Source organism: Dermacentor silvarum, chromosome 6 (assembly GCF_013339745.2).
Source record: "Dermacentor silvarum isolate Dsil-2018 chromosome 6, BIME_Dsil_1.4, whole genome shotgun sequence".
Lineage (NCBI taxonomy): Eukaryota > Metazoa > Arthropoda > Arachnida > Ixodida > Ixodidae > Dermacentor > Dermacentor silvarum.
In genome coordinates, this window is record NC_051159.1 from 166,261,909 (window position 1) to 166,276,195 (window position 14,287).

At 45.7% G+C, this 14,287-nt stretch overlaps 1 protein-coding gene across 1 annotated transcript; it reads right to left on the reverse strand.

Moving 5' to 3' along the window:
* Positions 1 to 6,829: 6,829 nt before the first annotated feature.
* On the reverse strand, positions 6,830 to 13,890 carry LOC119457024 (cholinesterase-like). Its single transcript, XM_049669183.1, has 2 exons — positions 13,805 to 13,890; positions 6,830 to 8,291 (listed from the first exon to the last, which is right to left on the reverse strand). The coding sequence occupies exons 1-2, from the start codon at positions 13,888 to 13,890 to the stop codon at positions 7,007 to 7,009; spliced, it is 1,371 nt and encodes a 456-aa protein (XP_049525140.1). The 3' UTR covers positions 6,830 to 7,006.
* Positions 13,891 to 14,287: the final 397 nt, after the last annotated feature.

Consider the following 14,287-nt stretch of genomic DNA (forward strand, 5'->3'; position numbering starts at 1 on the left):
TTCTCGCTACCAATACTGCCATAAAAAAGCCCGGAAGATGATTACCGGCCACTTCCGCGTAGTCTTCATCATATCTAGCGCTATTCGCGCCTTATCCGGCGCGATGGACGAACAAAAGAAAACGAACGATAGGAGGATAAACTGCAATAAAAGGCGGCGAGGAATATTGGCCTGTACACGCGACCGCCGTTGCGGTCGGAAATGAAATACGCCGAGCGCCTCCTTGTGGTGCAGTCCCGTATACCGCAACAACAATATTCTTCGATCGATTCCGCACTTGGGGAACCATCACCATTCTTGTTCCGCTACGGTGAACGAGTTCACTTTCTCTGTTCTTATTATTATTATTACTATTTCCCATGTCCTATCTTTATTTGTGCTACCACAGCGGAATTTTCTCAGGAAATGAGGTCTGTTCCTTCTTGGCAGGACGAGTATCCTGGCTGTTCTGGCCATGTGGCTGGTACATTATTTGCGCTTTCCGATTTTTCTTTTTATTATTTGTATGTTTGTTTGTTTGTTTGGATTTTGTTGGCTTTATCTTGGTTTCGGCAGACAACAAAAGTTAGCCGCACGGTATTAGTCTTTAGGTGTAGAAGAAGAAAAAAAGTGCTGCGCAAATATGGCGCCACGTACGTCCACAGATCACTGCTCTCATAAACCATTTGTATATAATGTGGGATAGTACGTCATTGTTTTGCATAGTGCGGTATCACTATGCCCTGAGATCATAACATTCAGCACATAGGTCGAAAACGAAGAGCTTTGTCGCAACTTGGTTAGGCGGTTGCACTGAGTTTAAAACGATTTTCCTATAATTCCTTATTCATAATTATTCTCACATATATATGTATATGTATACATATATATATATATATGTGTGTGTGTGTGTGTGTGTGTGTGTGTGTGTGTGTGTGTGTGTGTGTGTGTGTGTGTGTGTGTGTGTGTGTGTGTGTGTGTGTGTGTGTGTGTGTGTGTGTGTGTGTGTGTGTGTGTGTGTGTGTGTGTGTGTGTGTGTGTGTGTGTGTGTGTGTGTGTGTGTGTGTCAGTTGCCTTCACCCACAAAGTTCATGTGGAGGTGCTGCCTGTGGCACCAAACATCTTCCACATCCGCCACCAAGACTGTGAGTGGTGGCGCTGGCTAACAATCCCATGGTTCGTTCCACTCGATAAAAATAAATACGCTCGCCTTCTTGTGGCATAGTAACCGGACAGTTCATTTTGTGTAACTTATTTTTCAGTGTAATGCTCCTTAGACGATGTTTTGTAGCTTCCAGTGTATAACCAAAATTTGCAATGGGGCCTTGTGAGGGGCACTTTAACTAACGCTTTCGCATACCCCATGTTTTCCGTTTTGAAGAACGGTGAATCGAAGACCAGTCAAGCTGATGAGTTACACTCTTTCCATTGGCTCGTCCACTTTCTGTACTTATGCACATTTGATATTGAATAAACTTGGAACATTTAACTATTATTTTGCTTTTTTCCAAGCACGAGTCATATCGTCGAATCGCTTTTGCAAAAATCATAGCTAAACGTGTTAGGAAACATAGTCCCTTCGGAAACGAGCGCAGAAGTGGTAACTACGACACCGTACTATAATTTCGCGAGTTCCCCCAGTCCCGTGCACATCACACTCAACGGCTCTCAAAGGCCGCAGACCAACGTCCTTACCTGACAGCATTTGCTGTAATTCATGAGCAGCAACTGCATACTGAAGAATTCCTATGATTAAAAGTAGCGCTCAAGCTGCCCCCTTTTCGCATTGTTTCTGCTCACCTGTTCAGATTTAGTTTTCATTTTCATAAGTAACTGTCTTCAAAAGTGCCGTAAATCAGGCTGAATGGTCCCAATTCTTTACCTTTTTCGCTGGCCTATCACGTCTCGCCAGTTAAGAAGACGCGGGCCGACTAAGTGCAGCAGCTTGAAGAACCTACTCCATGCTATCCTTGCGCCACCTGGCCCAGCTAGCAGAAAATGCTTAGGCATCATCGCTTTCAAGCGGCACTTTCAAATGTGCCAAGGTCTCTAGCGACTGTGCTTAAGTATCAGTTTAGACAATCTATTGCATCGCGGTGCCATGTCTTTTTTCTTTCTTTTTTCATAAACTGAATGGTGTATAATGAACATTTGTAATAAACTAGATACGCTTATTACACCTTGTCCTATTTTGTACAGCCGGAAGTCATTGCGAATTCGAGGAACCTGCACGTCATCCCGTAATTTTCAATCTTACTGAAGTGCTAATAATACAGCGTGAAAATGGCGGATACTCAATGAGAGGATTACTCATTCCTATATGTTCAACTTTGATCCACACCCACATCTAGGGTTAAAGAGCGTCAAAAATAATGCCACGCACGCACGCATGCACACGCACACAAATTATACCGAGCCTTTTGTTGAGCGGAATTGCTGACTACTAGGGAGTACAACGGATGCCTTGAATGCACGATGTTTTCAGAGGAAGCATGCGCATACGTACGTAGCGCAATTCAAATTCATTCTACCCGCAAGAAGAGTAAACTTAGTCATTACCATGCAGCCGCCGATACGCGAAGGCGAGCTTTCTGGTAATTTTCTTTCTTTCATGAGAGCGGCTTGTTAGGAGCTAGTTGGTACATGGTTATACTTGGAGAATGCCAGCAAACTTGAAAGTAGAAAAAATCGAGAAGCGGACATAGACAAAGTGACAGGAAGGTGGCTGACTAACAACTGAACTTCATAGATGATTTTTTAAAGACAAAAAAAGTTGTCGCAGTTTCACCTGAAAGGCGAAGCATCAATTGCGATAGCAAATTTGAAGAGAGCTATACGGAGTAATGATAGCTGCTTTATCAGCTGTATAAACTTGGACATGCAGCAGCACCGGCAACACGCAGAACTGTTGTCGGCGCCGTCGGCGTTTTGCCCGCGTTCGCTCAAAATTCGTGCGGCGTTGGTGACTGTTGCCGGAGCCTCTGATATAAATAGGCACTTGGTGCCGCAGCTAAACGTCGCCTCCCTTCCCTCCCCCTCCCCCACGGCCTTTCGCGCGTCGGAAGAAGGTACGTTTACTCTACATATATGGTGATTGTAGAGGAGGAAAGAGACGCCTACTTCTGCAGCCCTTAAGGGAGCACAGCGCAGAACGCGCGTTTGTTCTCCGCCGTGCGTTCACTCCCCGTGAGAGCGCGCGTCCCTCGCGCCCTTTCACTCGCACATACAGCGTTCGGCGCGCGGCGACAATTTCATCTCCATTGACGTCATACGGAACCTCACGGCGACGGCGACGCCGACGGCAGAAATCTGCTTTTGAGTGTCCATATAATTGCTATCGCAATAAAAAAGTTAAGCGCGCAGGCACGGACACAAGAAGAGGAATACGGACAACAAAAAGTCTCTTGATAGTCGGCGTTTGTGTTGACCATAGTTCTCCTCTTGTCTCTGTGCCTGCACGTCTAACGGTTACGAGCAAGCGTATATAGCTGCCCCCTCTGTGAAATAGGCGAAATTATGTTTGTCACCACGAAGGAAGCGAGCGCCGGAGGAGGAAGGAACCCGGAGGTGGAGAAGAGAATCGCCGCGTTCGCGCCCTTTTCGTTTGTGCTTCCACGCCCCGGTGCTCGGTGGCGCTGAGTCATGCTCCCTAAAGGGCTGCAGAAATAGCGCCTCTTTCTCTTCACAACCTTCCCTCAAGGGCTGCAGAAGATAGCGCCAACCTTTCCCTTTCCCTCAAGAACCACTTATCATCATCATCTCTTCACAACCACAATCTCATGTTCGCGGCGTCTATGTGCTTGCGCGTAACCCGCGTTCCCGAAGTGAAACGTCACTGTAACTTTTACTTTTAGGGGCGAAGCTCCTTAGGGTGTGGGTCGTTCCCTCCTCTGTAGTAGTAGTAGTATGTAGCCACCTGTAGTTTTATAAAGCGTTCACTAGATGGCGTTCCGGTTCCGGTTCCACTTCCGGTTCCGGTTACACTTTGCGCGTGTTCGGTGCGAACGCGGGCAAAACGCCGACGGCGTCGACAACAGTTCTGCGCGTTGCTGGTGCTGCTGCATGTCCAAGTTTATACAGCTGATAAAACTACCTTGAGTCGACCCCATGGCTGCTTCGTATACTACTCAGGGTTCCCCTACGGGAAGATGGTGTAATTTTCTCTCTCGTTCCCGACGCGCGCTCTCTTTATCTCTCGTCCGTAGCTGTGGTTTACCCGAATGATCTCCCGGTGCTTCGCCCACTCATCATCATTCACTTCGTGGATATGCTGTGATTTTTTTTCTAACAGATTTTTCATTTTGGTCTAGCTGTGAGGCTACCGGCATTTAGTTCTTGGGCACTTTCTGTGCAATTCAATGATTGTCATTGTGCTTAGCAAATTTGATGAAGTTCAATCTTCCTTCTTCTGACCTATAGCAGGAGGGTTCTGACGTACTTGCGCTCTAATTTAATTACTATACTCAAGTTACCGTGCCTTAAATACTTATGCGAGTAAGTTGGTAACTTCCGTATACATTGTCGTACTCTGACCTAACTACGAGTCGGTGTAAATTTATTTATTTATAAAGCACTTTCCAGGCCGGAAGGCATTTCAGAAACGAGTGGTATACATGAACAACAGAAGCATACATGTGCAGCAGTTAAGTTTAACACAAAGTGTTGTTTACGGCAGTTTTAAAACTTGCATTATCCGGAATAGTGGCGATGGAAGCAGGCAGGCTGTTCCAATCCAGACTTGTTCTTGAAATAAAGGAATCCTGGCAGAACTTTGTCCGACAGCCGGTACCCCATCTTCAAGTTCTTGATCACAACGGGATGATATGTATGACCGACGGGTTATAAGTTGTTCGTTTAGAGTGGTGTTGAAATTTTAGACCTCATGAAAAAGACACAATCGTGCACATGTGCGACGAGATGTGAGTTCAGGTAGACTAAGGGTATGCTTCACAGGCGTAACACTGACGTAACGACAATAATGAGACAATATAAAACTAGTTGTATAATAGTAGTTGGAGAAGGGTCCCAACTGCCGAAGCATACTCTAGTTGAGAACGATGGTCAGTTTGAGTTTTGTAGAAGGTTAGCTTAAGTTCACTCGGTAAGGTTTAAAAGCTACGGCGTGGGCACTCTATAGTGCACGATTGGCGTTGTTAATACTGAACTCAATAGGTAAGCTATTTGCTGGTTTCTTGCGCTATCACGAGAAGCGATTTGCGTTTTCACTGAGACCATGCCTTGGAGCCTTCGTAAGCGTGGAAGCAATCTGCTGCAGCCTCTCTGATGTCAGAAAATCCAAAATTCAAAAGCTCTGTAGAAAGCCCTAACTGTTAAGGGTGCCTACTAAAATTACAAATCCTCCGTGTAGATGTAAAGTTACACACTCGAAAGTCACGGTCTCTCGAGAAGTAATTATAAATGCAACAAAACCAGTAACTTCATAACTGGTCTCTTTAAATGATATTCACACTCAGTCGCACGAGAGCTGTTATGTTTATTTTCACAATTCTTCTTGGTCATTAATGTAACCATTGTAGGTTAAGCAAAAAAATTCGAGTGTTAGAAGTTTCGCCACAGGGCACACGCATCTCCTTCCATGTAGTCCACCAGGCTGTAGTTTCCTGGTTGCAGCCACAAAAACTTCGGCTGTTCGGCTGAGTAGGTTGGCCATTCGAGCCCAGGGGGTGCGACAGGTTTCCTGCAAAGTAATTAGACCACTGGGTAAGGCACTCAGTTATTTGTATATCAACTACTATCAATCACTGAGCCGAGAGAAACCATCTATTGCATGGATGCTACTAGGCAAGGTTGAAATGTCAATCTAATAAACCTAATGAAGCAGATTATAAAAGCAAGGCTGGAACTCATCCCCAAGTTTTCAATAAATACTGTCAACCGTCAACTGACCCGCATAAAAAGCCCATAACAGAAGCAGGCGATGCTTATGGCAATCGTTCTTTGCACTTTAGCAGGGAAGAAGTTTGGGCGTGTTCGTAGGTCATTGTAATTTTAACTGGGATTCATAGCGCTAAAACGACACAAGGACGAGGAAGAACACGGGACGAGCGCTAACTTTCAACGAACGGTTGAAAGTTAGCGCTCGTCCCGCTCGTCCCGTTACCCGCCCGGCCGGGCCGGGCGGGTAACGTAGATTATTTCCGGGCCCGGGCCGGGCCCGGGTTTCGCCATAAAAGTTTTTATCGGGCTCGGGCGGGCCGCCCAATGTAAAAATCGGCCCGTGCAGTGCTCTAACGTCAATACATTTTCTGTCACTGAAACACACTTTGTCCCTCTCGTTGCCTCCAGCTGCTCACGAATAGAACCGAATACTTTCCGCCTCAAGAGAGAACAGTTTGCTGGAATGAATGAAGTTCATTTGGTTCTGGATAAGGCAACCACTGGCTGTTTATATTTGACTAGCAAATGGAAGGCTGGCATCGCAGCTATGACTCTGCTCATACAGCACTACTACGAACAAAATTTGATTCAGCGCGCGCACCTATGGTGCGCCTTAACAGTGTAGCAGATCACACGAAGCCACATGCAGGCTTACTGCACCAGCGCAAGTTTGATCCGATGTGTAGTAACGCTAGCTGCATTGGCACTCCGCGGAGCTTGACCCTTTGCTCGCGTGTTCACCTATTGCCTACGCTTGGTCTGTCTATTGTCATCCTTCGTCTATCTATCGGTGCACGTCTCCAGTGCACCTAAATCTAGCCAATCACTCAAGTATCGGCTGCATATATCGACATAACTCCGAATATTACATCCACCACCATACCACCTGACTCAAGCTGCAATGTTCACTTACCCATCTCGAGCAAATGACACCAAGACATCCATTGCGTATGCGCTGACCTGCTGGTCCTCTTCAGTATAGTTAACAGTGTTCAGAAAGGGGATTCCAAAAAAGTACGGTATTTCTTCCATATGCGTAACGTCAACCCATTCTGGATCAGTTGACTTTTGAGACCGATGACCAAACACCATGCCGTGCACATCAGCTCCGCGAGCAGAGTGGTCTTCACTAAAAAGCTTCGTTGGGCAGTAAAAGTTGTGCTTGCCTAAGAAGTCGGCCGTTGTTTGCCTCAGGCCCGCCTTGCTTGAAGAACTGCTGTTCGCCAAGTAGGATAACCCTAAAGGAACGATTTTTTTCTTGAGCCATTTCTGAAAGGTACTGTTCAACGCAAGTGAGGAAAGCGGAATATTCGTAGTCACTCAAGTCATCTTGAAGTAGTTGTTTATCGGATTCCATAAGGAAGAAAAACCCGCCTTCGTTTGCTAAAACGGAAACCACCACATCTACAGTTCTACATAGACCTTTTTCAGACGCAATTGATGGCAAGTAGGGGATGAACTCGGTGTTGAATGTGGGAAAAAAGGCTAACGTGCATGGAGCGGTGGCGTTGTCTGTAGCATCGACAATTTCCTGCGCCGTCTTGCTTCGGAGACATTCCAACACCTTTTCTGGGTGGGTTGTCAGGTCTTGAAAGACATTGGCGCATCCCAGTATTGCAGCAACGGCGTTCCCTCTATTTATGCTTTCGAAAACCGAGTCGACATTCGAGTTACTGGTTTCCGTCCCACTCATTGAAAACATGCGATGGAAAAGGCCCCCAGTAATTGGGGACATGAGATGAAGGTGAATGTCCATGGCTCCAGAACTCTCTCCGACCGCAGTGACGAGATCTGGATCCCCTCCGAACGCTCTGATGTTTCGCTGAACCCATTGCATAACCATACGCTGATCCCAAAGGGCCACATTTCCTGGTGCTCCCTCGGTGTTTGCATCGAGAAAACCAAACATGCCTGATCTAAAATTGCAAGAGACGACAACGACATTCTTTAGTGCCGGTAATACGGCCCCATTGTATCTTGTCTCGTAAGCAGAGCCAATCTTGAAGGTCCCACCGAAAAACCACAGTAGGACAGGAACTTTAATTTCATTTGACGCTTTTGGCGTCCACACGTTCAAGTATAGGCAGTCTTCTGAGAGTGGCGTTGGTATGTAAAAAATCTGGGGAACACGTGGCTGCATACATGAATCTTTCACGTTGGTTGCATTGTAGATTCCTTTCCATGGGGTGAGCGGTTGTGGTTTCCGGAAACGTAGATCTCCGGTCGGAGGTACAGCGTAAGGAATTCCGAGGAATACATCAATGTCTTTTCCGAGGACTGTCTTCGAGATGCCACGCACCCTTCCTTCTCTAGTCGAGACAACCACGCCTCCCAGCGGCAAGGCCCACGAAAGCAAAACAGCTGCGAAGAATGGAACCTTCCACGTTGCTGAACTTATCTTGGTATGCCATGGGCTGCGTGAAAAGAAATTATCCAGACCAATTAACTGGCGAGCTGCGTCAACAAAATTATTTTCTGAAATGTTACGAGGCCGCGCTTTCTGCCTCCTCACTCAAGAGCCACACCGTAATTGTGCGTGTTTCTTTGTGACTTACCATGATTTGAATTTGTTTTGCACTGCTGGATGGTTTCACTGCTGAACACAGAATGAATAGTCAGTAAATGCAACTTAATGCGCATATTATTTGCCTATCCACGAAATTAGGGTCGACTTACAAACACTTTAATTTCTTTTAATCTTTATATACCTAAATATGGATTATTTAAACATCCTTCTTCAGAAAGCAACACGGCTGGGAAGCCAAAGGACCAACGATGCCATAAACTACATAATTATGTAATATTTGTAAAAGTGACACCTTTATTAAAGTGCATAAATGCTATTCTAGCCGTAACGAGCAACCGCAAACTATTTCGTAACTATTGCAATGCCCACAGTTTGGCATAAATTCGATTTGTTTTTAGTCTTTGTCAAGCCATTAGACACCATTGTGCACTTGTATCAAGATATTTGGTAAAAGATCTCCAGGTTGGGTTTTCGATACAACGTGTATTCAAATTTTTGCTCTTACCACCCCTATGGACTAGCTTTCAAATGGGTCTGAAAGAAGTTTGAGATGGCCCAAAGTTCATAGTTGCTAACCTAGACATTCGGCCCCATACAACAAGAAACACCCAATCAAGTTCTGATTGTTGAGTCTAGACGTGCGGAGTGACACATAAAATGGTAAAGTTAAGGATAATTACATCCACTTTATAGTAAAAAATGCCTTGGAATTTGAAGTGTTGTGTACGTACCCAATGTGGCCGTACCAAAAGGGACACGCTTATTTAAATTCAGTCGTATCATGATACTCGAGCTCCAGAAATTTCAGCTGACAGGCGCACATGCCCCACAGTAATCACGTTTAATTACGGTTTCTTTCATCCAGTCTGCGAAAAACCGAATAAGTATTTCGGCGCGCTCATTGTAATTAGGTGCCTTGCCTTCCTGCAATCAGATATTTAACTTCGCTCTGCTGGCGTATCCTTCGGTGTTATTCTGACAACTTACCTTTTCTTCCTCTCTGCTCATCCCAACGTAAATACGCCCTCAGTAACGCCACGCAGTCGAAGTCAAGACTACGTTATTACCGTTTTGCAGAAGCCCTATGGCTGTCTTTCTTTCTCTCTCTCTCTCTCTCTATCACCTCTCGTCGCCTGTAAATGTTATCCTACGCACGGGCGATATTTTACACAGGTAAGTCATCCTTAAAATACGTCCACCATGGCAATTGTACTTGTTGACCTCACTGTTTGACCTTTTATTGCTCCATTTTCTCGACAGCCGTCATGTGCGACATCACTTCTGAAGCTAGAGAAAAAAAGATGATACGTCCTTCCAATGCTGTGCAGGTGCATAACCAGCGAAGCAGTTAAGCACACGACATAGAGGTTACACAGAACTTGGATATAAGGTATAAGAAAATTTTATTTCTCTTAAGTGGTGACGGCAGTCATTCCGAAGAAAGACACACGCACACACACTTTTATTTTGATCGGCGCCATACATTGATGATGATGATGATGATGATTTATTGGCATCCCCTTTGAAACGGGGCGGCGACAAATAGTCACCTAGCCTGCTTGATTTAATCAGGTATACTATACATGTTCTTTATCTAGCATTTTGTATACCTCTCATTATTTTTATTTTTCAAAAATTTACCTTGTACCGCTGCCTATGATTTTAAGAGATCAGGTCGTATCCATCTTTTCCTTGCTTTTTTTCCACCAGTACTCTAATCGTCTCTTGCTGATCTCTACGGCTGATCTGTTTATGTTTCCTTCCACTTTAAACCCAAGCGCTTCTGGGAGTTGCACGTTACCTACGGTTCTCGCTGGGTGGATCCCGTCGCATTCCATTAGGATGTGCTGAGGGGTCTCTGGATCTTTACTGCAGCATACACATGTCTCATCTAGTTCCGAATATTTGTTCCGATATGTTTTCGTCCTTAGACAACCGGCTAGAGCTTCAAATAGCAAGGCACTGCCCTTTGTGTTATCGTACAGATTTTCCCTTCTAATTTCTTTCTTCTCATTCTTGTAAATCTCCATTGTCCTTTTCGTTTCCATTCTTTGCATCCAGTTCACGGTCTCTATTTCTCTCACTTTCTTTCTGATGGCCCCTGGTTGTCTATTTACAGTTTAGATTATCCTGTACTTGGTTGCCGACTTCCTTGACCTCTTCCTCCATTCTGTGTCCACGCTTTTCATGTAGAGATACTTGTGCACTTTAGCCGCCCATTTATTTTCATCCATGTTCCTGAGCCTTTCTTCAAAACTAATTTTGCTTTGTGCTTCTCTGACTTCAAAAGAGGCCCAACCCATGTCACCATGCACTGCCTCATTTGTCGTATTGCCGTGTGCTCCCAAAGCCAACCGGCCTACTGATCTTTGGTTAACTTCCAAACCCGCCAATATATCCGATTTTAAGCATATAATGGCATTTGCGAATGTTAGCGCTGGCACCATTACTCCTTTCCAGATTCCACGCACCACCTCATACTTATTGTGGCCCCACAGTGCTCTGTGTTTCATGATTGCTGCATTCCGCTTCCCCTTTATTTTCAGATTATCTTGGTGGTTGCTTGAGTAATTCTTTCCTTCGTTTATGTGTACGCCGAGGTACTTATATTGCTTCACTATGGGTATTACTTGCTGTTGAATTGACACCACGAAGTTACTCGTGTGTTCATTAAAGATCATAATCCCTGATTTCTCTGTGCTAAACTTAAGGCCTAGGTTTGTCGCTGCGTTCCCACAGATATTCGCAAGTATCTGTAAATCTTTTTTATTGTCCGCTAGTAGCACAATGTCGTCTGCGTACATCAGTCCAGGGACCTTCTGTTGCACCATTTGTCCATTACGCATGTAGGATAAATCAAAACCTAATTCGCTGTTTTCCAGTCGTCTTTCTATGCCCTTGACGTAAAGCGTGAACAACAATGATGACAGAGGGCATCCTTGCTTCAATCCTTGGTGAATTCCCACCATTTCATTTCCTTTTCGGCCTTCCCATGCCACTTGTACTTGGTTGTCTAGATATATCTCCCTCAGCAGCTCCACGAAATCGTCATCTATGCCTTCGTATTGAAGAATATCCCACAACAATTCCCTGTCTACGTTGTTATAAGCTCCTTTAATATCTAGAAATGCTATCCATAAAGGTCTTTTCTGAGCTACTGAAATCTCTATGCACTGAGTTAGTACAAACATATTGTCTTCTAAGCGTCTGCCTGGCCTAAACCCATTCTGTAGTTCCCCCAATACACCGTTTTCCTCCACCCACTTCGACAGTTCTAATTTTATGGCTTGCATTGCCATTCCATATATCACCGACGTTACTGTAACTGGCCTGTACGAGCTCGTCTTATCCTTATCTCCTTTGCCTTTGTAGATGAGATTCATCTTGCTTTCACGCCATCCAACGGGAATATTCTTTGTTCTAATCACTTGATCTATGGCATTAGTCAGCAGTGCCTTGCTTTTTGGACCGAGGTTTTTGATTAGCTGTATTGGTATTTCATCGGGTCCTGCTGCCGTGTTGTTAGGGACATTTTCTGCTGCCTTTTTCTAATAAAAGCTTTCTATGCTAAATTTTGATCTCTCAGGCCTCTCTGTTGTTGCTGGATCTGTTGTCTGAACTACGCTTTTTCTCGTGCCGAAGTTATGCCTGATAACGTCTGTGATGTACCGCAGCGCATCATCGCCTTCATAGATGTTACCGTCTTCATCCCTTATATCCATTTGCGAGTTTCTAGTTGGATCTCCGAGTGCTTTTATATTGTTCCAGAATCTTTTTGGGGCGCCTTTGTCTCTTTTGTGAATGTTATGCACCCAACGTTCACTTGCGCATTTAATTTTCTCTTGCACGAGCTCACTCGCAACCCTTTTCTTTTCTCGGTATGTATTCCATCTAAGGAGCACCTCTTCTTCTTGTAATCCCAACTTTGTGGCTTCTCGATGAACCCTAGATGCCTCTTTACGCTCTTCTATAGCTTGTTTAATTTCCTTGTTCCACCACTTACGTGATTTCCTCTTTCCAATCCAACAATTGTTTTGCCGTGTCTGCCTTATTTCATGCTGCATAACCTCCACCAGTTCCTTATATTCCCAGACTGCTGTAGGAAAAGCCTCAATTTTCTTCTCTATGTTGTTTGCGATCTCTGTTATTTGCTCGTCATTCATTTTTAAAAACTCTGAGGCTATTGGTTCATGTTCTGCGCTGGTATCTCGCCCAAACTTTAATGCTAAGCGTCTATGATCGCTTCCCAGGCTATTTTTTCCATTTTCGTCTATTATCATTTGGTCTAGTTGTTCGTAGACCATTTCTGAGACTAAGGCGTAGTCGATACATGACTGCCTGTTTCCGCATTGCCACGTTACCTGTCCATGACACTTATTCTCTCTGTTAACTACTATAAGGTTCTGTTCATCACACAAATCCAGCACTAGAGAGCCGTTGTAATCAGTATATCCGTCTAAATCGTCCATGTGCGCGTTCATATCTCCCACTAATATCACCTGGCCCGAGTTACTGAACTCATTAATATCGCTTCTAATGCAATCGACCAATTCCTTATTTTTTTCTCTGCTATCATTATGAACGTTCGAAGAAATTGTTGAAGCCTAAGAGTTTTCTCAGTTTGTCAGACTGTCCGGCACCCCAGCGGGCCAAGCCATACTTGGCATACTGGGACGTAACCCCACGGTCGTTGGTCCCGACGCTGTGAAGCTGCCCAACGACATAAGATCCAAGATTTCCATACACCGGATGCCACGCAATATGCATCCGACCTACAACGAAGGACGAAGACGAGCCAGGGGTAAAGCTTTGCTCGCCAGTGCCCGCTTGGACAAGGATCGAACATGCTTCGTAGACGCTGCTTCGTACGCTCAAGAACAAGCCTTCTCCTCAGTGGTCATCAACTGTGATTCGAAAATCATCAGCTGTGCTACCATCCGCACTTCTAGTTCCAGCGTTGCAGAACAGGTTGCCATCGCTCTTGCATTGACGGACGATATACATGACACAATTTATTCAGACTCCAAGACCGCTATCAGGGCCTTTCAGATGGGAATGGTGGCTCCCCAGGCCCTACGTATCATACAAAACGCCAAAGACCTCAAAGATCACTCATTGGCCTGGTTCCCTGCGCACCTTGGAAACATGAAGGTGCCTCGCTCAACCCCAACGAGGAGGCACACTCGGCTGCACGAGGTTTGACTGACCGTGCGCCGGGTAATGCGTCCTCTCTAGGGCGACCCGAGCCTCTCTGCTCATACAACGAGATATGCAAACACAATTACCTATCAAGAAGACTTCTGCCTCTGCCGCACTCCTCACTGAGGGCCCAGAGTACTCTCAGTTTTACCACCACTTACCCAAGCCTCTGTTACCCCCTGTGTGGTGGTACGGACTCGCCCTGCAGCACTGCTGTACCCGGGGCTGCGCATTTTGCCCGACTCCCCCTGTCCCCTTTCACCCAAGTGGTGGTTAACTTCGAGCATGTCCTGTGGGGCTGCGCATTTGCCGGTCCCCTTTCACCCAAGAGGACATGATGATGCTTTTAAGGCCCAGGATCAGACTCTCAATCCTGGCAAGTCCGAAAACAGCTGAAGTGGGCCTAGCCAGTCGAGTTTACTCGCGGCGTGGAGTTTACTCACTACTCACTCCAACTCCACTCTGACTCCCATTACCTGCCAGCCCTTTCATTCATGGAGACGACCGCCACCTAGGGGAGCCGGAGGAAACTAGACACGCGTGACGGGACCACCCCCTGGCGGAAAGTAAACACGCGCGACGGCACGCGCGACGGGACCGCCACGCCGGGAGAGCGGAAGGAAACTAGGCACGCAAGCGCTTGGAACGACGACCAAGAGAGGGCCGTGTGAGCGTATACATGGC

Coding starts and splice junctions, on each gene's coding strand:
- LOC119457024 (XM_049669183.1), bottom strand. CDS start 13,890: ATGCTCGAAGTTAACCACCACTTGGGTGAAAGGGGACAGGGGGAGTCG. Junction 8,292..13,804: donor GGGTACAGCAGTGCTGCAGG/GCGAGTCCGTAC, acceptor CTTTTCACGCAG/CCCATGGCATACCAAGATAA.